This window comes from Salarias fasciatus, chromosome 7, assembly GCF_902148845.1.
Source record: "Salarias fasciatus chromosome 7, fSalaFa1.1, whole genome shotgun sequence".
NCBI classification, from domain to species: Eukaryota; Metazoa; Chordata; class Actinopteri; order Blenniiformes; family Blenniidae; genus Salarias; species Salarias fasciatus.
The window spans coordinates 3,230,915-3,257,237 of NC_043751.1; the positions used below are offsets into that span (position 1 = coordinate 3,230,915).

The following is a 26,323-nucleotide window of genomic DNA, read 5'->3' on the forward strand; positions in this document are numbered from 1 at the left end:
TTACAACGCAGCCTGCTTCGCGTGATGCTTGGATCTTGTTTTTGTGTTGTGAGCTGCATCGGGTCACTTCCAGCCTCCCTGACCTGCAGAGCGACTCTCCGTCACAAACAGGCTTCACTCTTCAGTCTGAAGCGACAGCGCCGTGAGTCACAGTCCAAGCTGCTGCATTCTGGGACGTCTCTCTGACCATCAAGATTTTGGTGTTTTCATGGAAACCGGTGTGAAAGTCTCCGTCAGCAGAGTTAGATTTTAGATCCATTAATTCCATCACAACCCCTTAAATCAGACTTTAAAGTTTTTCATTGTTGTGATAAAAAAAAAAGTCAATTTTCTCAAATCCAATTACGACCAAAAACATCAACAATCTCAGCATAGAGGTAGTTTTAATGATGCTTTCTGGAGCAAACCGCAGTGGAATGTCTTAAAGACGTCGCCTACAGCCGTAGCATCATGCTAACAGTGGCTGTAAGGCTAATGCTAGCTTGCTAGCTTTCCTTCCAGCATCCCTGATAGCTCAGTTCTCAGTGTTGTGTTCGCTAAAGAAATATGTTTAAAAAGTTCAATACATTTTCACAATTTACTTGGTTGGCCGGATTGGAGTCTCTTCGGGCTGGTTTTGGCCCGCAGGTCTCACGTTTGACATACCTGCTCTATGTAACTTCAAGAAATTGCCGAACGAGCTCATCCGCAGGTCACCTGAGAAGCGACGGAGAGTCAGAACCAGCGGAGAATTCCAGGCTGGGCCGTTTGCGACCTCCTCACCACCAGCTGCAGGTCGTTCGGTTCTGCACAGCTGGAGAACAACGCGGAGGTCAGGAGCCTTAAAACGCTCCAGACAAATGAATTACAGTGTTCTCCAGACCCTGAAGGTTCTCCAGTGAGTGTCAGCTGAGAACATGCTGATTCCTCCACTGTGACCAACCTGAACATCCAGCCTGATTCTCCATGGCCGCCGGGCGGAGCAGACCGGAGGGTTATTTATGGATCATTGTTAAAGTACAGTACAGCCGCTTCTTAACAGACACTTTACCCCATCCTAACAAGCTGCAGCAGCTTTTCATGTCTCAGAAATACACCAAGAAGAACTGACCGTGTTCATCTGATGAGAAGGAAACAGTCGATATGAATTTCATGTTGTATAAAGTCTCGTTTTTGTGCTCGGGCTTTCACAATAAAGCGCAGCCGATAACAACATCATGCTATCAAATGACATCTGATGATGATTCAAATGGTGAAAAACTACTCCTGAACACTGTGTGGGGATCTTCTGTGGGACGTGAAGCGGACTGCTCCGTTTCATGAACTGATTTGTCAAGAGTTTTAATTATAAGGCGGATCCTGCAGCAAAGGCAGGAGACTGATCCAGTCTGCTCTGAGAGGCGGTGATGGGATGAAGCTGTGACACAGCCACAGTTTTACTCTGACTTTATCCTCCAAGTCACATTTCCATTAACTCTTTATAGGGAAAGTTTCACATTTTAATCTGAGAATCCAGGCAGGTGAGTTTATATCTGCATATAGTTTCTGTAAGGAAATGTGCTGGCAAGTCTTAAACTTGAGAAAATTACGATTTCTAATCCTAAAAACACTCTCAGTTAGATCATTGTTCTAAAAGCAAGAAGAGAAAACTGCCTTCAGTATGCAGTATGAATAAAAACAATGGTATTGTGGTATTATAAACTGTGTGGCTCTCTGCCGCCCTCTAGTGACAGGTCAGACCCACTCCAGACTGGACCGGTCTGGGCCCAGGGGCCACAGGTTTGACACCACCACAAGAGGTGTGTTCCTTTAATTGTTGCTCTATTAGAAACACAGGTGGTGAAAGAGAAGGCGATGCTGAGGGGAATTAAACCGACACTCACGAATAAAACAGTCTCTGTGGACTGATGTTCCACTGCACCCGCTCTTAATTTGAAGGAATGATCAAAATGTACAAAGCTATCCGCAACAGTCACACACACACAAATAAAGGCACATTTAATCCCAAACTTTAGTCAATGTGTTTTATTCATCACAACTTTTGAGAAAACTTTGTTATAGAAAGGACACTTTAAAAAAAAGAGGAAAATATGTACAAAATCTCAGGTTTTTGTTGTTTGTGGGTTTTTTTTTAGTATATCATGATGTTTATATTACACACACACACACACACACACACACACACACACACACACACACACACACACGCACGCACAGAGTTTAAAGGTTTTAGTAATTCATCAGTTGAGCCATCTTCCTGATACTTTCCATAAAAATAAAATAATCTTCCTTTAATGTGGACGGTCGCAGACAAGACTTCATGTTCTCAGGTGAAACATGCAGCAGCTGGACTCACAGGCAGGTGTGTGTTTCTCCTGGAGGTTGAACAGGCTTCCAGACGGACCTGTGGTCTGATGGTCTCTGGGGAGTCGGAGCGTCTGCTTTAGCTGCTCCTGTCACAAAACACACCGCTCCTCCAGGTGATGGGTGTGTGTGTGTGTGTGTGTGCGTGCTGGTAATCCAGGCTGGGCTTCCCGGAGTGTGACGGGGTCGGGGTTCAGTTTCTGAGAGGAGACCGTGATTAGAAAAAGGAAAGCCTGACCCTGAGGATCGGCTCGCCGCGGACCTGAACTACGGTTTGAGAGAAGAAGAGTCTTGGATTATTTAACTGGTGTAAAACGTTAATGTTAAACCTGCTTTCTTTAACCGGCTGAAAGAAAAGCAACACTTCCAGACCCAGACGGGTCTCCTGGGGGTGCGGGTGCAGGTCCGGGTGGGGGGTCCGGTCTACTGGGCCTGGGTCTCCTGGTTCTTCATGTCCTGCCACGTCTTCTCTCTCATGCTGAGCTCGGCCTCAGTGAAGGCGGCCGGACCCCAGTTTGTGAAGATCTGCGGTCCTTTGGAGCCTGAGGAGGGGAACACACACACACACACACACACACACACACACACACACACACACACACACACACACACACACACACACACACACACACACACACACACACACACACACACGTGAGTGGCTGTCCTGGAGCGAGCGTCGGTGTGTTGCTGACAGTGTGTGTGGACGGTGCCCCCACCTGGCTGGATGAGCCGCAGCAGCCCCTCCTGATGAGCCACTTTGTGCTTCCAGGTCTTGGTGTTGTTGGTGGCGTCTTCCAGCTTCTTCATCACCGTCTGGAAGCAGAGCAACACGGCAGAACTCGTCACGCCGCCGGCTCCACGCCGCCACGGCTGAAACGCCGATGGAGCAGAGAGTCTGACCTGGTACTGCTCCAGCGCCCCCTCCCTCTCCCTCTCCAGCTGCTCCAGCTGAGCCATGGCGGCCTGCAGGGCGCTCTCCTTGGCCAGCCGCTCCTTCTCCAGCTGCTGCTTCTCAGCCTCCGTCTGCGAGATGGCGTGCTGCTGCCGCAGGTGCAGCTGCTCCAGCTCCGCCCGCTTCGCCGCCTCCTCCTCCAGCAACCTGCAGGGAGCGGGCACAGCAGGGGGCTTCGTGAGGACCACCGGGGGGGGGGGGCAGGCCGGGGGAGAGAACTGCAGAGTGAAACTGGAGCCGTTTGAACTGGATTTACTGCAAACTTCATGCAACGAGTGAAACGTTTTAAAAGTCTGGAGGGAAAACAAAACACGATGCGTCACTCAGCTTTCTTTTTAGCAGTGACACACACACACACACACACACACACACACACACACACACACACACACACACATACACACACACACGGCGGTCAGGTGAGAAGTCAGTTTCAGCAGGAAGTGTGGATTCAGGTCAGTGCTGGTCTAAAGTCTGGTCAATAAAGAGTCTCCTGCTTCTCCCACACGTTCTCTCATTTCTTATCAAGAGGAAAGTTCTCCGCTGACGTTCTCCTACCGCATGTTGTAATCCACATCTGTTGTGTTTCTATCAGAACTATCATCAGCATCTGACAGACTATCCCTGCATTTGTTCCCTAGTGCAGACTACAGTGCCGCGCTCCCATCAGGATGTTCCAATAACTGCTCTAAAGTCTGCAGCTGGCTCTAAATGCTGCAGCGGAGTTCTGACAGGAAGTCCCAGGCTGCCCAGCTCTTGAACCGACCGTGCCTGCAGTTTGCGGACGGTCTCCTCGTCCTGCCGGGCGCTCCTCTCCGCCTCCAGGGCGTCCTCCAGCTGGTGGTACATGTCCTCCAGCTCCCGGACCCGCTGCAGGTACTGCTCCAGCTCCGTGGACTTCTGGGCCACCTGCTCCTCCATCTGCTGCCGTACCTGCAGAACCAGGACACAGAAGGCTTCAAGATCAACCCTCCTGGTCAGCCTCCTCACGGTATAAGTTGAATATGTTTTCCCCTAAACCTCACGCTGAATGTCTGTTCTTGCTGTCATATTTCAGACATGTTTAGCTGCAACACTTGTGTTTGTCCACCAGGGGGCAGGATGAGTGAGAACCAACCTCTTACCTGACTGCCTTCTCTTTAATTAGGAGAGAGAGGCAGTGAACCAACCCTATCCTCCAGCTGTCACTTTCACTACTGCTTTATTGATCCGAGGTTCACTGACTTTGCGCCACATGTAAATCACTGCATCGGTGTGTAAATTAGACGAAAGCAGAGCGTCTCTGTGCTGGTTATTCTCGAGCCAGTAAGCGATGGAAGATGAACATCTGGTTAATGTACGGAGTGCGGTTTTCTGCTGACCTTTTAGTAAAACTGAAAAGACTCCATTTATAATCACAAGCGCACACTGCCAGTAATAACTGACCCACATCTGCACATATTTATAATAGAAAGTGTGGTCAGGACACACGTGACCTCTGCTGCGCTCTGCGTTGCTGTGTGTGACTCCTTAACTCTGCTTCACCTCCTCAGTGAAATTTACACCACCAACAGGAACCAGAGCAGGTGTCCTGAAGGAGTGTGTGGGCCGGACGGTCCCGGTCACACACCAGTTTCTCTCTCTCCAGGTCCGTCCTGTAGCGGTCCTGCAGCTCGGCCTGGGTCTGAAGGCGCCGCTTCTCTTCCTCTGCGGCGTTCGCTGCTGCATCCTCCAGAGCCTGAGCGAGGAGGAGACGGCCGGTCAGAGCAGGGAAAACACCTGATGCTTCACACATCTGACAGACGAACTGAGCGCTGAAGGGAGAAAACAGCTTCACAGACACATTTTGGCTTTTTAATCGCGTTTGCCTCATTTCAGTTGTGATTTCTGTCCTGTTGTTGGATCCATCTGATATGTCGACACGCAGAACCTGAATGTTCAGTGGAGACATTTTTATAGTTTACAGTGCCTGCCTCTACATTACTCTGTGTGTGTGAGTGTGTGTGAGTGTTCATTTATTGTGCATTCAGACGAGCACTTTTGTGACACAGCACTCGCACCTCAATGGCCGTCTGTCCTTCAGGGTCTGTCATCGCAGACAAAGACAGACTGTTGTCCTTCTCTGCTCTGTGTCGTCCAGTCTGTCCCGCCGCGCCGAGACAGACCTCCTGTGTTCAGGACTCCTGTCCGAGCCCGCGGCGTTAGGACGCAGCGGACCGTCTCCAGCAGCCAAACCGCCTCAGACTGGCTTCTGGACATGACTGGGACTTGACCGGACTCCAGAGAACTGCGGTCACTAACCCCAACCCAGCAGAGCGCCTTCAGGACCAACAAGACATTCAGGTCTTCAGTTTTACCTCCGAGGAAGACTCCAGAGCCCCGGTCCAGCTCTGCTGCACTGATTAACTTTCTGCCAGTGAAGACGGCGCCTCCCGCTCGGGAGAGTTAGCAGGAAAAACTTGTTTACTGGGTACAAAAGCCAGCTCGGTGCCTGGCAGGCTGCTTCCTCGCCGCTGATAGAGCATTCATACAGTCTATTGTGGCGGCTGGTCGGCATGCAGCCAGATTCAGAGACCACTTCAGCTTCTAGGTCAACTTCTAACTGTGGTGAGACACTGGGACAGTGTGTGTGTGTGTGTGTGTGTGTGTGTGTGTGTGTGTGTGTGTGTGTGTGTGTGTGTGTGTGACAGAACAGTCGCTGTCTGTCCTGTCTGTGTTCATGCTGAGGAGAAAATGCCGCTGAAATGTGAGGAATGCTGCTGAATCAGTTTGGAGGCCAGAAACACTTCACAGTGTTGATTTACCTGAAAGGAACAAAAGATGGGCTTTACTAGGATCAGGGGCGGGTTCAGAGCCGGGGTTCTCCAGTGGAACCGAGGACACTGAGTGAACTGTAGCCCAGGCCTGGACAGGGTTCATTTTCTGTCCTGGTTCTCTTCTTGCTGGGGAAATCCCCACAGCGACTCCGGCTCTGCAGCAGGTTCTGCTCTGGATATCAGCGAGTGTAAGAGCTCCGCCTCCTGACCAACTAGACCAGATCCTGGTTTGGACGGTGAGAAGACGAGAGGAGAGGCAGAACAAAATAAAGCCTCGGCACCGAGCGGTGACTAAAGGTCAGACGTGGCAGAACTGCAGACGCATGGAGGAGGAAGAAGGGAGAAACTCTTGGTTCCAGTAACCAGAGCTTCACTCTGGTCTGGTCTGCCGGGTCAGCGATGCGCTGCTTCCTGCGTCTGTACTCTCAATGAATATCAGGATGCAGGGAGATCAGAACTGGAATCGGGATCCTGTTTTAACCTGTGGGAGCCCGACGGCCGTGTGAATAACTCTTTCTCACAGCTTGAAGCATCAATCCATCTCCTGGAACAATAAACCTGACGGTGGAAGTGAAAGTCGATGGCGTGGCCCTCCTGCACCCAGGAGGATTTATACCTGTTTGCTTCACGCTCTCTGTCCCCAAACCCCAACTGGACCTCCGAGCACAGCTTCAGCCGCTCGCTTTCCGCTGGGAAAGAGTCGACCGACGCCACGGCGAGGCAGGTGGAGAGGTGAAGCTGCTCACATTCATTCTGCCTACACCAGGGTTCTGCAACCTTTATGGCCAAAAGAGCCATTTTAGAGGCTTTCCGTCAAGTCAAGTTGTTGTGGAGCTGCAAAGCACATTTAACCTTTAAAATGAGGCGAATGCAGCTCACACAGTTTCATACTTTTGACGCTCATGCAAAAGCTGGATCTTATGATGTATACATGAAGTTTACACTACAGTCCAGAATAGTGAACATTTTTCCATATTCAAAGTATTTTGTACCTGATTTCAACAGTTTTCCTCTCTTTTCAGGCTTTTTTTGTTGACATTTTGATATTTTAGCTGTTTAAGCCATTTTACCCCTTTTTAACCAGTTTTGCTGATTTCCAACCATATTCAATTTTCTTGTTTGAAATTCTACACGTTTCAGGGGTTTTTTTTAAACTCTTCTATCACCTTTTTCCCATTTCTTGTGGTTTTAGCTACTTTTCCAAATTTGACTTAAACCTTTTTGATTCCCTTTTGAGCCAAGAGAGACAAATCATTCTAAATAGTGCTGTGGTGTGTCACTATAATAAAAAGTCAAAGGTTTATTCACGTATCATGTAGTGAAGGCTTCATGGAGCCGCTACAGAGGGACTGACGAGCCACATGTGGCTCCAGAGCCACAGGTTGAACACCCCTGGTCTAGATCTACACCTGCTTTCACATGACGCAGCTGCGCTTCCTCATTTCACCGGGCGCACCGGACTCCCGTCATTCAAATGTCTGTCTCGGAACCATCCAAGCGTGGCGAGAATCCCGTTTAGAAGACACTCCACCGACTCCTCCGCGATGGAGCTGGCAGAGAAGAGGAAGCGATAGCGAGCCAGCTGTTTCCTGCGCAGACCGCCGCTCACCTTCCTCATGTTCTCCAGCTCCTGCTGCTTGGCCTCGTTGGCGGTCTGCAGCTCCTTCATGCGCAGCTCCAGCTCCTCCTGCTCCGCCTGCTGCTTCAGCCGCAGCTCGCGCCGCTTCTGGCGCGCCTCGCGGTGCGGCGCCGGCCGGCCCTGCCGGAGCAGCCCCACGCAGGTCTGCACGGCTGGGGGCAGAGGCGGGGTTACAACTCAGGCGTCGGGGCGGCGGAGACGCCGGGCGCCGCTCTGCGGCTCACCTTGGATCCACTCCTGCTTCTTCTTCTTGTCCGACGCGCTGATCTCAAAGCTCTTATAGGCCGACTTGATGATGAACAGGCACTTCTTCCCCTCTTTATCTTGCAAAGGCTGCGATGGAAATGAGAACATTAAACTTCAGCTTGGTCAGAATTCCAGAACTTTACTGATTAAGAACAATTTTTCAGTCAGTATTTAATGAGTGTGCCTTGAGTTCCCAGACATTCAGACATTCAGGGAGCGAGCAGAACAGCCTGCTTTCTGAGTCTTTGTGTCTGTTTTAGGTTTTCAAGGTCACATTCCTCTGGGAGCACTCAGTCTGCACAACAGCAGCAGATCCACTCACAAAACAGAGAAATACCCTCAGTTCCACACTTCCTGGTTAAAGTCAGAAGAAAGAACGACACAAAATGACAAAAGGACCCAAACCTAGAAGGACTGGGAGGGTTTCATTTATCCTCCACATGGCTTTCTGAAAAGAGAGGATTCAGAAAGTCTGATCTGGTTTCTTCACCTGTTTAGCTATCACCCCGGGAAACAAAGACTATTTTCTCAAGATGTCTGTATATCATGAGAGATTTCAATGTTTTGACTCATCTGAAGTCAGAGATGTGATTTCTGACTGTTCCACAGGAAGTTTAAACAAACTTCAGATACCTCTTCAAAGGCTTCACTGCTTTATAAACCTTTATTAAAAAGCTGCTTTCAGACACCAGATTAAAAGAGTGTGTCCTCTAAATGGGAAAGCAGTGGCTGGCTGTGTGCAGGCTGGAGCAGCAGAGTACGGTCTGCTGCTTTAAGAGGGACGTCTCTGTTAGTTCAAACAGTTTAAACACTGCTGCACCCCCTGGAAGGTGAGAATGTCTCCCCTGAAGTAACCCCGCCGTGGAACGCGGCAACAGAGAGAAGTGTTTCCAAATATTTGTTGAGGTTTCATTAATTACTGCAATGACAGGAAGTCATGTCTCAAGAGGAAAAATCCTCACCAGGAAGTGAAATGAGGGAAACCACCGGCGTGACGGTTTTACACACTCTTTGTCTCGTCGAGCAGTCAGATGGCTAAATGGTGCTGTGCAGTGGAGCTGTGATGGGAGGCTCGGGTTCGAGTCCCACAGCTTCCCCGGCGGCCTGCTGCCGAGTCTGGTTCTACAGAAAGACTCCTCTGAGTCTGGTTCTGCAGGTTTCTTCCTATTTAAAGGGAGTCCCTCCTTTCCAAGGACTCCTCTGCTCGCTCATGTGGATCATGGATGATGTCCATCATGGATGCTCTATTTGTTGCTAAAGAAATGAAACTGAACTGAACTACTCAGATGCAGTGGAGGACATCCATCGCACATCACCAATGACCCTGGACAAGAGCAACACGTCTCAGTCTCCGTTGCTGAGCATCGGCTAGCGGAATACCACAGCGGTTCTTCATGGGAGAGTAGGAAGCAGGAGCTCTTGCCTCCACCGCACAGCCTCCGTCCAGCAGGATGTCCCCCTTCTTCTCGGCCAGGTCCTCGCTCACGTAGTAGGAGATGAAGCTGGGCTTCAGCGTGAACCAGCGCTCCGTCCAGTTCTTCCTCTTGTGACCTTTCTTCAACATGTAGCCCTGCGCACACACACACACACACACACACACACACACACACTGCATCACATGACCACTGCTTGCTTTCACATGTTAGGCGTGTGAAGCTGTGCGGCGGCGGACCTGTTTGAGCACGTCCAGGATGAGCTCCTGGTACACCTCGTTGATGCCCATGGACAGCGTCTGGCGGTCCATGCCCTTGCTGAAGTGGCCGGAGCCCACCAGGCCGATCAGCTCCCAGGCGCTCAGGCACTGCTGCTTGGAGATGAGCTGCAGCTTGTAGTCCTCGAAGCGCTCCTCCACCCAGCTGCCCCCCATGGCCTCCGTCAGCTTACGCAGGAAGTACTCGATCTGCGCACGCCCGGAGACACGCCACAGTTCACCACACAGAGCGTCTCTTATCTCACCATCTTCCTGTGATTCAGATCTTTTGTTTGTTACACTCAACAATAAATCTTCCAGCATTTGTCTAAGAACAGGAAGCTGGAAACTTCCGTTTCTGCTCTTAAGCAACCAACGTTTGAAACGGGCCGCGACTGAAACAATGAAGTCCTGAAGCACGTGGAAGCACCGCGGCCTGCACTGTAGGAACCGACAGATCCTGGACCATTTCTATTTTTCAAGTTCGTACAGAGGAAATCACAGTTCTGAGGAGTATTCAGTCTGGAGCAGGTACTCCTTTTGTTCTCTCACAGTTTAAGAATCTCAAAATGCTCTTTGCCTCAGATGTCCGTCATTTCCACACTGAACATCAAGAAGGGGCAACACCGTTATTAGAGACGTACTGAAACCCCGAAATCCTCCAGCCCGGAGACCAGGGAAGCTCCCCCCGGCGCTCACCTCCTCCGTGACGATGACCAGCGGGTACCGGTCCTCCGACAGGAAGTTGAAGATGCACCAGATCTTGAAGGCGTCCTCGTTGGAGATGAGCAGCTGGCCCTGCTGCAGGTTCTTCCTGAAACACAGCGTCCAGCACATTTTGTGGAAGTCCTGCTGGTCGAAGTTGTTCGTCACCTGCGGCAGAGAGCAGAGCAGCCGCTCGGTGAGTCACGCCGCCATTTTGGCTTTTCCAGGAAGGACAGTGGTTTCCAAGAGACCCGGACAAAACTCAGAAGACGCAACACATCTGTGACAGGACTGAACTTCCCGGTTCTCTGAATCAGTGCTAAACGGAGATGATCGTTGCTGGAATTCTGTCAGAAATTAGTTTTAGATGGTTGAGTTCTATTTTTTCCCTTGGAGATGAACAGACTGATGAATCCTGTTCCCCATTCACAAAAACAGTGAAATTTAATGAAAACATTAAATCAAAGAGGATCATGGGTCTCATAAGAAAGAAAATGTCTGAGCGCAGAAGAGGAGGAAGCTGTGGTTGGGGTGGAAGCGGTGGGGCGGAGGGGAACGTTTTCCTGGTGAATGGTCACCATGGAGACCGCGGGCAGACTGACCCAGCTCCTCATCTCACCCGTCCACAAAACATCTCCCGGAACAGGACCGCCTCAGACTGAAGTAATATCTGTCACACTCATCAACAGACACACACCACAGCAGTCAGTCATGCTTCCAGTCTCACTCACAGAATTTCAGATGTGCACGGTGCACAGTGTGCAGCACGCTTTGAAACCACTGGGTGTGCTCATGGTTTGAACCACCATGTTTGACCTGGTTTCATCACCACACACACACACCAACAGCATCGTCACCAACTCAGGAAGACCAGAATAAACAAGACTGTTACTAACAAAACTCAAACTGGTACCTGAGTCAGAGGGAAAACAGAAAAAAGAGACAGAGGGTTTATTTCTGGGGAGGAGGTGCATGATGGCTGAAGACCTGAAACAACCTAAACATGGATTTTTCTGAGCAGTGAGAGTCGTTGAAATGTGCAGACTTTGTGTTTGAGCTTGTTTGTGAGAGAAGCAGAAACGGTGGGTGAAAGAGTGCTCTGACGCACTCTGAGCCGCTCTGTTCTGCTCAGGATCTGATGTAAGTCGCCATTGTGAGAACTCAAGCCGGGAGTCTGAGGAGACCTGGGCTGAATGTTAACGAGGCACTCCACCCAGCACACACTGAGGCTGACACACACACACACACACGCGCAGGGGAAAAATAACACTTCAATAGATGAGATTATCGCAGGTTCGATGTCTCACCTGCTGTCCACACAGCTGATTGTGTCTCTGCACTGTCTACCTGCTCTGTGGGAGCAGGCATGGCGAGCACCTGGCCTCACCAGATTTCCTGGTTTCAATGGTCACATGACTGCCTGGCTGATTTCCTGTTTCACACATTTATTACTCACTTCTGGGAAAGCCTGTGTGTCACGATCAATGGCAAATCCTGCCTGTGGCTGCATTGTGACACTTCAAAAAAAAAAGAAGAGAGGGAGTGACGAGTTCTGAGGAGACGCTGCTGTCGTTCGTTCTGGAGAGTGAAGCTCCACAGCTGCTGGTCCTCAAGGCTCAGTATGAAGCCATGTGTATCAACCTCTGAAGCCTTCAGGTGCTTCTTCGCACTAAAAATAGACTGAAGGAAGCTGCTTTGAAGGGCCTCATCCCATCACAAGTATTTTCATTTCTTTTCAAAGTGTAGAACCTGTTGACATGAGTCTGAGCCAAGATTACTGAGGCTAAACACAAATATAAACATCCGCCCAATGGCTGCAGACATCTGAAATGAGCACAAATATTCCTGTTAGTTGAACCATCTGAATTTTTCTGTAGGAAATGTTCTCCACGTATGCAGATGATGTTGTAGCAAGTGCTCTGGGTTTGATTGAAAAGAGTGAGAAGCACTCAGACTGTGATTTGGCAGCCTGATTCCGCTCACCGTGACTCTGCAGACTGACTCGACAGACTCGATCTGCAGACTGTGAATCTGCACATTGTGAGAGCAGCATGACAGTGCACACGTGTTATGACAAAGCTCCTGCTTTACGAACAGAGACAATCATATCGGAGAGGTCTGTGTGAGACCACAGATATCAAAACTCCACCCACTCCAGCCTGGTTAGCTCTACCTTCCTTAATTTCCCCCAAAACTAAACACGGACATAAAAAAATGTGAGTACTGTGAATGTAAAAGTCAACTTTACTGAAGGTGAACCGCAAACATCTGAAAAACCACCGAGACGACAGTTTGGTTCAGTACTCTGTGGTAATAAAGCAGAAGAGAGAGAGAGAGAGAGAGAGAGAGAGAGAGAGAGAGAGAGAGAGAGAGAGAGAGAGAGAGAGAGAGAGAGAGAGAGAGAGAGAGAGAGAGAGAGAGAGAGTAACTCAACTGTGTTCTCCCTGTGGTGAGAAGTGCTTGTTGCAAGATTATGCACCAATTTAAGAAACACATCACTTGAAGACAAATACCAGCACAAATTGCTCCTGTGCAATCACAACAGTGGAAGGAGTTTCCATTAACTGTGATCTCGGACAGTGACCAGTTTGGAAAAGTCCCTTAAAAAACTGCAAATAAAATTCTCTTCACTTCAGTTTTATTTATATGATGTCAAAACAATACAGTCATCTCACTGCACATTTACAAAGAAAATCCAGAGTCAGAACCAGAACCAGAGGTGGAGATTTTCTCCAGAACCAGACCTAGAGGTGGAGATTTTCTCCAGAACCAGACCCAGAGGTGGAGATTTTCTCCAGAACCAGACCCAGAGGCGGAGACTTCCTGCTGTTCTGGTTGGAGGTTGGAGGATAGACAGAGAGAAAAGAAGAGAACTGAGGCAGAGACCAACAAACGTCATGTTCATTGACCTTATAAACAAACAGGGAAGAACTGAAACTTGTGAACACGCTTCATGGTCTTACTTCATGGTTTCACACTTTTGTCAGCCAGATCTCGAAAATCATAACCAAAAGGCAGGTGGACCAGCGGCTCGAGGCCATTACAGCAATCATAGCCATGCTGCCGAGAGGTTTGACCACATCGAAAGCAGAAAGGCCAAGTCCAGCTACACGGTGGGCCGAAGAGCCACCAAGATCCACAAAACAAATCCAAATCCAAGACCTTCAAAACCTCAACAAATGGCACAAGATGGCCGGAAAAAAGAAAAACAACCCCTCAGTGAGGTTAGCAATATCCTGAGAACGAAACTCATGATGCTTCGTAGGGCAGAGCAGCACTGGAAGCGGGTAAGGAAGCGCACTGCTAAGGTAGAAGAGGCTTTGCCTGGACCTCACCAATGCACACAGCTACATACTTCACAAGATTTTTGAGTTTGAACTTCAATTACTTCATATCATCACCAGCGTTCCATCTTTCCCTGGATCCTCTGACCATGGCCCATGGCATGGTCAGAGGATCCAGGGAACCCATGGCAGCAGTCGAGGCCCAGGAGAGGAAGATCAGCAGCGACCAGCCCCGATGGCTTGGTCAACCAGTTTCACACATGAGCCAGTAGGACGATAAGACTGGGATCAACAAGGAGCCTGGACTAAATGAGACAATAACTACCCAGCACAACATCTGGAAAGCAGAATTCCACTGGATTACTTTTTTAGTCCAGGTTGTTTTTGTTGTCCTACCAGGTCCAACCAAACGTCATCGGGGAAACAGCTTCCTGTCCCCGGTGCACAGGCCAGGGATCCCAAGAACAGCAGCTGCCGATAAGCTTTTGGAGATGGACGCTATTGCTGGAGCCACTGCCATTAACACCATCGAGGGCCACCACAAGCCAAAGACCATCATGTTCCACAGAGCCGGGCAGGAGCCATGTCTAACATCAGGCAAACGCACATCTCACCTCATGGTGGATAAAAGTTGCATAACAAATCTTGACTTGATACATGACTGACGCAAAACAGACATGTTTGGTTCAAATTAGGTCCAAGAAGAGAGAGAACACTGTTATCTAGAAGAACAAATCAGGAAGTGCAACGATATCAGCGTCATTTATTGATTAGCTGTTCTATTAAAAACCTTCAAAAAAAAGTGACTTCCTGCAGCCGCTCAGCACCAAAAACAGATTATATACTGAAGCTCACATTAGCTTCCCTCTCATTCAAGCTGGATTCTTCTTCTCAGTGTTGCTCCAGTGTTCAGACTCGATGTTATTTCTGTCACGATCACTTGTTTTCCTGGTATTTAACACTCTACCAGTCCACAAAGTGCTGAGTGCTGAGCTTCAGCCTCTGTTCGTCCCACTGCTGTGTGTGCTGCTTTCAGCTGTTACAGACTCAACGTTTTCTACTTCCTCTTCTGCAGCGCGAGACGGTTTTCTTTACCAGCTATTCTGTTCACTTGCTGTGAAGTTGTTCTGCTTTTTAAAATCTCTTTCCAACAAAAACACAGCGTATTGCCAGCCTTGGTTTTCAAACGCCTTTAGATCATCTGATTAAATGTAAGGCCAAGTAACACACCTGAAATTAATGCAGAATAAGGAAATAATGCCAAACAAAAAGCATATCTCTCACTGTACCATTAACCACCGATCTGATTTTATTGGTCATATTAGTTCTGCAAACAAAAAGGAATTTCCTGGATGATAAGATCTGAATGAACCACTACACAAACAATGTAAATTTAAAGTTTGACAGCAGCAATAAAAACTAAATAAATATGGTAAAAGTAGCAAAACAATCAGCAAAGATGCTGGCGCTTCTGATTCAGCGGTTTCAGTCTCAGAAGCTCACTGTGCAGACTGGAGAAAACAGGAGTGAAAGAAGCTCTGGAGTCTGACTGAGGTCTGGTTCTCCGGACACAGAAAACCACTGAAGAACTCTTTCAGCCCCGGTTCGTCTATACATCAACTCATGGAGTCCGGAGAGACCGGTCCAGTCCTCTTGATGTAAAACATGGCGGAGGCACCATAATGCTGCGAGGCTGCTCTGCTCCCTCTGGTACTGGAAGCACTGAGCATATCAGAAACTTCTGATGATATTGTGGTTTTGGCTTTTGGGGGCCTTCATCAGTTCTGGACATCCTGGCTGTTGCACTTCCTGTGGCGATTAAGGGCAGTTCTCCTGGTATTTAGTCAGGTTTAGTCAGGGGCGGCTGTGGTTCAGTGGGGAGAGCAGTCGTGTTGCAATCGGGAGGTTGTGAGTTTGATTCCCATCCCCCCACCCATCTGCATGTCGAAGTGTCCTTGGGGACGACACTGCACTCTGAAATGCCCCCACTGTTGTACGTCGCTTTAGACAAAAGCGTCTGCTAAATGAAATTGTGAAGGTTTACCTTTCCCTCACAGCAGGAGACAAGATCTGATTGAGTCAAACACTGGCTGATGCCGAACAGATTTAGAGACTCTAGAAAGAGACTGAAAAGATCTTCCCGCCGGCCTGAGTCCTTGGTCTGTGTTGTTTTGGTGTGTATGAGTGGAGATATCAGAAATCCTGTATAACGTCAAGCAGCCAGCAGCCCGAGGGGGTTTCTGTCCTCAGCTCCATTGTTTCTGGTGTGACAGGGTGAAGTTTCCTCCACGGTGACCCGCCCTCGCTCTTTACTGCCCCGTCATTCCTGTGTGTGTGTGTGTGAGTGAGTGTGTGTGTTTTGAATCCGCCTGTGACGTCAGGCTTCTTTCCCTGTGCCTAAATACAGGGTCCACATGCCCTTTAAGAAGATGTTAATGATAGAAAAACTGAAAGAGTCTTCCTATTTTTATTTGAACCGATGTGACTGGTTATCCTCTCAGTTTCACTTGAGAGTTCTTGAACTTTGTGAGGTGTTTTCTGTTTGGCGGTGACAGAGTGAGACACCCCCCCATCACACCCGGGAACAACAACGAGCATCAGTCAACACGTCTTACAACCTCGTCTTAGTTTCACACTGAGCTGGTGCCACCACCCTGGAAATCAGAATTACGCTCATGAAGTGATCAGATGTTGAGAGTTGAGGTGTGTTGAAGCAGAGAGGGAGCTGAGACAGGCGGTCGATTAGCAGCCGATTGTTGTTCCTCTACACTATCTTGATTTTTCAGATTCTGCACTTTAACAGTCAGATTTGATTGTCTGAGTCGCTGCTACTTTCATGGCTGTCAGAATAAAAACAGATGAAACATTGATAAAAAGGACTTTTAAGAAAGTCTGACGGGTTGAAAAGTGTTGAATGGTTGACAGAGTGAAAGGACGACTGTGATGGTCAAAGGTCAGGACGAGATTCAGTAACCACTAGAACAACACTGCGTCGTCTCGTCAGTCCTTTGTTTTCAATTTCTCTGAGTCCGATTCGTCACGTCACTGGAAGAAAAACGTACTTACAACAGATAAAGACGACAGAGGAAACGTCGCGGTATTCGCCTCTGAATGGCTCTGCCGGATCAGCTGGTTGACAACCTTCACACGCATATTCTCTACTGAGAGAACTCACCGCCCATCTCAAATAACCCCTCAACCCGACTCAGGGTCTGCCTCAGCAGACATTCAAATCAAATCAAACTTTATTTGTATAGCACTTTTCATGATAATAAAAACAACGCAAAGTGCTGAACAGTAAAAAACAGTCATAAAAACAAAAGAATAAAAACTGCACCATCAATAATTATACACCGCACACACACACACACACACACACACACACACACGCACGCACGCACGCACGCACGCACGCACGCACACACGCACGCACACACGCACACACGCACACACGCACACACACAAACAGACAAACACCCAATTTTTGCCCATAGCAAGGCAGAGGAGACATGGCATGGCACTAAGCATCATGGGAAAACACTAGGGCACTAGTGGGGCGTCCACACCAGGAGAAGGCGAAGGTCATTGATACTGGGGCCCCAGCGCCCGACCCCTGACTCCATTAGACCAACGGGACCCCGCACACCGAGGTGTGGAGACCCCAGGCCAGCCGGGAACAGAGGACTCGAGCGCAGTGACCCCAGCAGAGGACCAGGACCAACTCCCGGTGTGAAGGACCCCCCTCAGGGTGAAGGACCCCCCTCAGAGTGAAGGACCCCCCTCAGAGTGAAGGACCCCCCTCAGAGTGAAGGACCCCCCTCAGGCAACACTGGAGTTAAGCAGCTAAAAACATAAAAAGACATGATACAAAGCTAATAAAAAATAAGTAAGAAAATATTATAAAATAGAAAAGTAAAATAAATTAAAAATACATAATAAAAATAGAACAAATAAATAGAATAAGTAGATTAAAAATTAAAATGACCAAAATTAAAATGATGGAGATAAGAACTATAAAAGGTCAATTAAAAGCCAGATTAAAAAGGTGTGTTTTTAACCTCCCTTTAAAACTATCAACAGTCTCTGTGGTCCTGAGGTTCTCCGGCAGGCTGTTCCACAGGCGGGGGCCGTAGTGGCTGAAAGCCGCCTCGCCATGAGTCTTGGTTCTGGCTTTTGGAACACACAATAGGCCGCTGCCAGAGGACCTCAGGGCCGCGAGGGTCGACAGGGTAAAAACAGATCAGCTAGATAACAAGGCGCAAGGCCGTTAAGACATTTAAAAACTAATCAGAGAACTTTAAAATCCATCCTGAAGCGGACAGGGAGCCAATGCAGCGACTGTAAAACCGCTGTAATGTGGCTCCGCCCCCTGGTCTTCGTCAGCACGGCGGCTGAGTTTTGTAATAGTTGTAGGTTAAAACTTTTCTTTTTGTTTCAGACCAGAGAGCAAGGCATTACAGTGATCTAATCTACAGGAGATAAAAGCTGCATTAGCGCCTCTGTACTGGCCTGAGAGAGAAACGGGCGACTCTGGCTTTATTCTTAAGATGATAAAATCCAATCTTAGTTATGTTTTTAATGTGTGGAATAAAACTCAGCTCAGAGTCAAACACGCCCAGGTTCTTAACTGATTGTGCTGGTTTAAAATCTGATAATTTTGGTAAAATTTTCTCTCTCTGACCTTCGGGACCGATCACTAAAACCTCAGTCTGGTGCTGGTTGAGCTGCAGGAAATTCACTGCATCTATGACTTGATGTCTGAAATACAGTTAAAAAGGGTTTCTATTGGCCCGGAGTCATCAGGAGACACGGCGATGCACAGCAGAGTATCGTCAGCGTAACCATGGAAACTGATGCCGTGTCTCCTGATGACGTCCCCAAGTGGAAGCATGTAGAGATTAAAAAGTATGGGACCTAAAACTGAACCTTGGGGAACCCCACACCTAATTTCATGGGTTCCTGAGGAACAAGTATCCATACTTACATAAAACATCGATCTGTGAGATAAGAACTGAACCAGGACCAAACATCTGACACAACAGAACCCAGACGTTCCCTCTGTTCCACTGACACAACAGAACTGCACTGAAAACAATGTGGGGCTGAACCTTCTGCTCAGTTGTCCCACGTCTAGAACAAAACCAACAAGAGCTGAGGGGAGAAGCTGCCTTCAGAAAAGACTTCATACTTCTGTTTTTATCAAATTCCCACTATCTTTGTTTCTACTGATTGACTGATTTACCAATTGTCCTGTTTTTAATCCATCTCTCTGCTGTCTTAAATGAAACTTCACGTCTCTCTCTGAGATCCGTGATGAGGAGAGCATCAAGTAAAATAAACAGACTGAGAGATTCAAGATAAAACGCAAACATTTTGCTTGGTTTCCAGACTTTTCTTTCCAATCATCTACTAATAACGCTTCAGTTTCCGTGGTGGAGAGGTCCAGACTGGTGACTCAGGCTTCACTCACTGGCACTGCTGCTTCCTCTCTGGCAGAGGAAGCCGCTGTTAGTCATGATTTATTAACGGGACACCTGAACATGCCGGCTGGAAGCACAAGACCAACATCAACATCAAGGCCGACCTTGTCCAGGATGAACTTGTTGAGGTACGGCATGTAGCCCTGGTTGGAGACGGGGCCCTCGTCGTCGTCTTTGAAGTGCTCCTCCAGGGCCACGGGGTCGTGGGGGATCTTCATCACTGTGCACAAGTTGTGGGAAAGGACCTGAAATCGAGGGCAAAGCAATGTTCACTCCTGATCATTATGGGTAACACGTTCTCCGTTAGCGAGATGTTTAAGCACCAGGACAAGCCGGATTTAGGATTTCAGATTGTGTGACTTTACACAGACACGTCGAGCTGTCTACTCCCTTTACAGTTTGGGGCACTCAGGGCCGCCAGCTGTCAGCTGAGAAAAAGGTAGAATACATTCTTTAAAGATTACTATTTCTGTTCAGTTATTCCAAAAGGGAGATCTGTGAAGATTCCACACTATGTAAAGCCAAAATGATATAAACATTTCTTATGTTTGATTTTGATAATTCACTGAAAAATCAAAACCAACGCTTTGTTTATGTATGTATGTGTGTGTATATATATATATATATATATATATATATATATATATATATATATATATATATATATACATTTTTTTTGTACTGTGGTGCACAACATGTTGATAATGCTGAGCACTGCAGTCCAGGTGTGAACTGATAATTAACAAAACACTTGAGCTTTGTACAGCAGTCTTCTCCCTCTTCTTGAAGCCAGACTGGAGGAGCAGATGAAACTGTTTCAGTTGTGATCCTGTTGGGTCAGCTTGGGTCATGTTGTCTCCAGATTTCATGCTAAGCTGACAGAATAACGTGAAATCTGAGCTGCTGTAAACAAAACCTGCAGCAGCAGCTCAGCATGAGCACAACCTGTGATTCAAACAGCTTCCTTCACTCAGGCTTTAGAGGAGACGGTCAGTGTTTCCATCGCAATGATGGTTAAATGACAGGGTCAAACAGGAAGTCCAGAACCACTGGGCCATCCAGAACTAAATTCAAATTCAGAACCACTGCACTATCTACAACTAATTCCAGAACCAAGTCCAGTTTCAAGCCCAGAACCACTGCACCATCTACCAACAAGACCAGAACCACTGCGCCATCTGGAACCCAGTCCAGAACCACTGCAGCCTCCACCAACATGTCCAGGTTGGTGCTGAATGCCTGCTGTGAGTGAGGGAAATACATATCTTTAAAGGTGCCTTCTTCTTTTGGACTCTAGCAGAGTTGATGAACTTAAACTGTGTTCTGTGTTCTTATCTGTTACAGATCTATTATCATTACTATCGTCTTGCTCCAGTAGCCTGGAGCTGAACAGTTCGGTGTTCTCTGAGTATCTGGAGCAGGAGCTTCTTGTCCTCCTCAGACAGGCCAGTCCTGCTCTCTGTTTCCTGAATTAAAGGTTGTCATTGAGCCCAGCACAGCGGGAAGCCAGAGAGCTGCTGCTCCAGTCACTTTCTGGACGCTCCGTACCTTCAGCTGGGACTTGGACACCTTTCCGCTCTTGTCCACATCCAGAGCGGTGAAGGCGTGCCAGATGGACTTCAGCAGCTCGTCTCGGAGGGACATCCTGCTGGGACAAGTCCTGGACCACAATGAACCAAGTCCTGGAAGAACTGCAGGGTAGACTGGAATAAAGTCCTGGAATAAACTGGAATAAAGTCCTGGAATAAACTGGAATAAAATCCCGGAATAAACTGGAATAAAATCCCGCAACAAACTGGAAAAAAAGTTCTGAAATGAACTGTAATAGAGTTCTGGAATAAACTGGAGGAACTCCCGGAATAAAGTGGACTACAGTCCTGGAATGAAGTCCTGTCCGAGCCTCCACTCAGCCTCTCAGCCCGTCCTCTCAGAAACTGTCAGCTCTGCTGCAGGGCACGAGGAAAAACCATGGTCACATGACCCACACACACACACACACACACACACACACACACACACACACACACACACACGGAGGGGCAGCAGCGTCCCCAAGTGGTCATATAGTGATCCGACCGTCACTGCAGTGAGGATAATACTCAGTTTCAATGAATAGTGTGTGTGTGTGTGTGTGTGTGTGTGTGTGTGTGTGTGTGTGTGTTCTGTTTCATGTTGAAGATAAATTAAGAGGAAAAATTAGGGCTGTCACTTTAATGCATTAATTAGACTAATTACACCGCAAATTAATACATCAAAAAATTAATCTAAGATTCATCATAGCACATTTGAGTGGCAATTCAGTGTGACAGGAATTGTTGTCTTATGTAGAGGCATGTTATACTTGTAGTATTCATTTTAAATTGCTGTATTGAGTTAGCTTTAAAATTCATTTTGGCTATTTGAGACTCAGACTCATTTCATTTCAGAATTGTTTTTATCAATATTTGGACTGCATTTTGAACAGTGCACCAGGCAGAATTGGTTTGCTGGGATGTACTTAAACTTTTTCTTCTTTTGAATTTCACTAAAGAAACACACTGAAAGTGTTATCTGAGTCACCTGAATTGGCGTAGAATTTATTTTGTACGGGACGTCCTGACTGAGCTTTCATTCATCATCAATAAAAATGTGGATTTCAGATCTTCTCTCCTCAGTGTATTCATTTGATGAGTCATGCACTACAATTCTGTAACATCCCAGAATTCTAGTTCTTCACTTGGGGACCTATGAGATATGAGATTAAAATGTGATTAATTAGATTAATTAATTACAAATCCTGTAATTAATTGGATTAATTTTTTGATCACATGACAGCATTAGAAAGAAAACAAAACAAACACAACGATGGTTTCCTCATCTCAATGAATTTAAACGAAAGCCAACAACAGTGGAGACTCGACTACGACAACAAATGTCTCGTCTCAGTAACTGGTCACGTGACCCTGAGCTTCAGTTCACATGAAGACTTACTGAGACCTGAATGGAGAACCTCAGACCATCCAGATTATACGGAAGATGAACAACGACACTGCATGCCTGTGTCTGGTTTTGCCTTGGTGAAGTCATTTTCCAGGTTGACCTGGACCCATTAGTGGACTGGTTTTGGTCCCAAGACCAGGTTTTTGGTTTTTATTACAGCAGCTTGAGTGGAATGGTACCAAAACTCTTTTTCACTGGAGACAGTGACCTGTTTTCATGACCAACAAAAGAAAAGAGATCACGATAACAAGTTTATGAGACTAATCATTAATCTGATCACCTTTGGACCAAAACAAAGTCTGACGTGAGACATGGGAATGAAGCTACAGAGAAGCCTTTGTTTTTACGTGCTGGTTTATTAGCCTGACTGTGATGGTCAGGATGTGTGACGAGCCACTGAGGGTGAAGATGATGAAGACGATCTCAGTGGTGGAGGTGGAGCTCCACAGGCGACAGCGCCATGGACTGCGACACACACACTTTAGTATGGGTTGTTGTTGGTGTGGGTCATGATGGCCATCAGGGCCAGCCACGTCTCCTGGGCAGTGGGGATGATCTGATTGGCTGGCAGGACGAAACCGTAGCGTCCGGTGTCTCTCAGCTCGAAGGTGTAGGAGTACTTGATGCCCTGGTTGTAGGTCCAGTCGACGGTGCTGCCGCTGGCCTGGTCTGAAGGGAGAGGTGAAGACAGAGAGATTCAAGTTTACCCCAAAGGAAAACAACAATGACCAGAACAGAGACTAGGTACAACAACTACAGCAACAACAAAGCAGTGAAAATGGGACCACGACCTCTTCTTTCTTAAATCTTTTGATTCAGACACAGGATGATGCAGAATCCACCCAAACTACCCTGAACCGCTTCTAATCAGAACCCAAAGTTGATCTAGACCAATGTCCATTACAGTGGTGGCCAAAGAAAAAAACTAACAGCTTGAATTTATTAAGTTAAACATTTCAGAATTAAACCATTTGTGTGCATCAAATTGGTGAATTTGTAATTTCACAACTTCATCCCATTTTGAAACCTTGAAGCAGGGGCCCACAAGTCCTGGAGCCCCCCTATACTTGCTTCTTAGAAATGCCACTGGAAATGAGTTTACATTTGCATTGTGTCAATCAATTTAAAAAAAAAAATCATCAACTAATTCATCATGATTAATCGCATAGTTTCAAAGCAGACAATCAGTGTTGGTTTTGTCTTTCCTTGAAAAAGTCACTGACATGAGAGTGAAACACGAGGACTCATATTTAACTGCCTGTCTTTTTCCTGCAGAGACTCACAGATGGTGTCGATGATGCTGCCATATGTGTAGGAAGTGCCGTACAGGGACTTCAGGTCAGTGATGGCCTTCTCAGCCAGAGTGTGCTGCAGAGACAGAGACATCATCATGAGAATATTAGAGGAGATCCATTGGTCTAAATACCACCTCTCAAGCCCATAGAGGGTTTTTTCAACATGCCAGCTCAGCCTGGTCCTTGGCGGGAGTATAGGAGTAGCCGTAGGGGTACAGGAGCATCTGAGAGTAGGCGTGGATGGAGATGAAGGCCTTCAGGTTGCCGTGAGACTTCACAAAGTCCACGATGGACTTGACCTCAGACTCGGAGTGAGCGCTGGGTCCACGGTAAGTCTCAGAGCAGGGACTGCCGCTGGCACCAGCGCCTAAATGACACACAGAACAAAAACATTAACACTAATTCTTCAAACCTACGGAGCATGTCAGTGTGATCAGGTAGTGAGAAAATTCATCAAATGATAGTTTTACTGAATCTGATATTCCTGTTTTTATCAGAGTATAAATGTTCAATGGAGAAAGACTGAACTGGACTCAAGGAGCAAAACTAAAGTCGTTGACTGCCCCCTCCTGGCTACTGGCAGGACAGTTGATGAGGCGACAGGTGCTTTTCCATTACACACTTCCAGCACTAGTTGGCTCATCTCGACTCAGTCTCATTTGTTTTCCATCACAATATAGTATGACCTCGGCGTGGATGGAGTCGTAGAGAGGTGGCCCAAAGCTCCCTTGACATAATTTGTTCTGCAACACGTTGCAGATCACTGTGTCCAGGTTCCGCTGGATCCTCACATCAGCCACCAGGAGAAAAGTCTGCACCTCGTTGTTGATCTGCGGGGTTGATTTCTGCATCCATCTCTGACTGTGATCATTCATTATTTGACGGCTAACGGCTAACAGAGAGGACCACAGAACATAGAGGCCAGAAGCTCAACAACAGGACGGGCTGTGCTATAAAAGGAGCCACTCAGAAACTCTCCAAAGGTCAAGTGACCCACATCCTCCAGCTCTGAAAATGACCAGTGATGGCAGCTGATCCTGGAACACGACCAGTCCAGAGCTACATGACCAGTCCAGTGCTTCAGGCACAGGCTCAGCTCCTCCAGCCACTGAAGGAAAGACCACCAGAGCACCAAAGAACCAGAACCAGTACCACCACAAGGACATCCTGAAGCAACTCTTTCAGTTTCTCCTACACATCAACGCAACCAGAGTTAGCACGCAGCCATGAACTCAGACAAATTTCAAACAACTACAATAAACCAGCTCTTCTTATCAAAGACACTAAGGATTTTGGTAACTATCAGGGAAACTACCTGGGCCTGGCTCCAGGGTTGGGCCCCAGCTGTGCCCTATAGAGTATCCTAACAGTCCTGAACACCTCTGGGCTTTTTCTGCTGGGAGGAGGTCCTGGGGAAGACCAAAAACACTGTGGAGGGACTGCATCTCTCGGCTGGCCTGGAGACGCCCCGAGATCCTCTCAGAGGAGGAGCAACAGTTTGGGGAAAGGGAAGTCTGGGCATCCCTGCTTAGACGACTACCTATGCGACCCGGTTCCGGATAAGCACTAGATGATGGATTGATGGATGGATTGGTGGATGGATGGAAGTCATGATAAGCACAGAACTGCTTGATTGTCATGATGTGTTGAATTAATTAACTGAGTTTTCTGGTTGATGAACTTGAAGATTAGACAGACAGTCTATAAGCTGTTAGCCTTGCCTCACCCAACAGTTTTTGTATTGTTCCAACTTTAACTGATAGAGGATTACAAAGTTGAACAAAACAGGAAGACCTCACCTCCAAAACCAGCATCCCAGTTCCTGTTGGGATCCACACCGACACAGCTAGAACCAGGGTTGGGTTTCCTGGTCTTACGCCACATACGGTTCTGTGAAGGTCACATCAGCTTCAGGTCATCATAGGTCCACCAAAGCATCTCCCCATGACAGGGTTAGAAGAATCAACAACTTTATGACTGAAAGATGTTACAAGCAGACACTCACGCTTGTGTGGGTGTACACGAATCCATCAGGGTTGGTCACGATCTCCAGGAAGATGTCCATCTGGTTGAGGATGGCGGTGAGAGCGGGGTCACGGCCATAGTCGGTCACAATCTAATGAGACAGAGGACACGTATGTTCAGACCTGCAGATCTTTGCTTCTGTGGGGACAGAATGAAAACAGGACTCTCAGAACACCTTCTTGGCGAACCAGGTGCCGCTGGCCTGAGTAACCCACTCTCTGGAGTGGATGCCGGTGTCGATCCAGATGGCGGGACGATTGCTTCCACCGGTGCTGAACTGAGATGGACGAAGGAAACAGAGCAGTGAGACGACATTAACCACACATTCATGTTTCTGAGAATCCCAAAGTTCATGTGAAAAAGAGAGAAAACTTTCATCAGCCTCAGAGGATGACAGTGAGCAAAGTGGTTTTTCTGTGAGTTTCCATCTTCAGGTCCCAGTTAGTATTTTCTTCATTTGGTACTGCTGAGTTCTTCTTACCTTGAGCACATTCAGGTCACGTCCCTGGTAACTCTGACCGATCACAATCTTGCTGACCAGGTTGGGATTCTCAGCCACCAGCTGGTCCTGGAAGCTGTAGATCTGAACCAAAGACAGAGAAGAGTTTCGTTTTCCATCAATAAGTGCATGCAGTGATTCTAAGATGTCACTGAACTTGTGTCATTTTGACCCTGAAAACATCCCTTGGTCCTGGATCCATATGTGGCCCTCTGGTTGTCCTATCAGACATTATTGACCTTATTGAGGAATAATAAATCTACAAATTTTGGTCTTCTCGTCTGTGCAAATGTTAATGTTAATTTTTTTAACATATATATATATATATATATTTCATAGTTGCGTATTCCTTCACCCATTTTCACTATGTGGCCCTTTGAACTACCAT

The 26,323-nt window shown here is 47.5% G+C and overlaps 2 protein-coding genes across 3 annotated transcripts in view; both read right to left on the minus strand.

Annotated features, from left to right (window-relative positions):
* Positions 1-2,095: 2,095 nt before the first annotated feature.
* Positions 2,096-21,053, minus strand: swap70b (switching B cell complex subunit SWAP70b). Its single transcript, XM_030096868.1, has 12 exons — positions 20,686-21,053; positions 19,242-19,382; positions 10,368-10,541; positions 9,651-9,878; positions 9,402-9,548; positions 7,957-8,065; positions 7,703-7,884; positions 4,908-5,015; positions 4,065-4,231; positions 3,247-3,445; positions 3,063-3,159; positions 2,096-2,885 (listed from the first exon to the last, which is right to left on the minus strand). Exons 1-12 carry the CDS (start codon positions 20,779-20,781, stop codon positions 2,767-2,769), a joined length of 1,767 nt encoding a protein of 588 aa, XP_029952728.1. The 5' UTR covers positions 20,782-21,053; the 3' UTR covers positions 2,096-2,766.
* Positions 21,054-22,463: 1,410 nt separating this feature from the next.
* Positions 22,464-26,323, minus strand: part of LOC115391373 (carboxypeptidase A1-like) — a 57,950-nt gene continuing 54,090 nt past the window's right edge. Inside the window, exons 5-11 of one of the 2 annotated variants that reach the window (XM_030095594.1) lie at positions 25,875-26,045; positions 25,612-25,715; positions 25,417-25,527; positions 25,211-25,301; positions 23,579-23,778; positions 23,400-23,484; positions 22,464-22,785 (exon numbers count right to left, since the gene is read on the minus strand). In XM_030095594.1, the coding sequence (XP_029951454.1) occupies positions 22,598-22,785; positions 23,400-23,484; positions 23,579-23,778; positions 25,211-25,301; positions 25,417-25,527; positions 25,612-25,715; positions 25,875-26,045 (950 nt within the window). In that variant the 3' untranslated portion in view covers positions 22,464-22,597. The remainder of the gene's footprint in view (positions 22,786-23,399; positions 23,485-23,578; positions 23,779-25,210; positions 25,302-25,416; positions 25,528-25,611; positions 25,716-25,874; positions 26,046-26,323) is intronic. The other variant, XM_030095599.1, reaches the window with a different exon arrangement.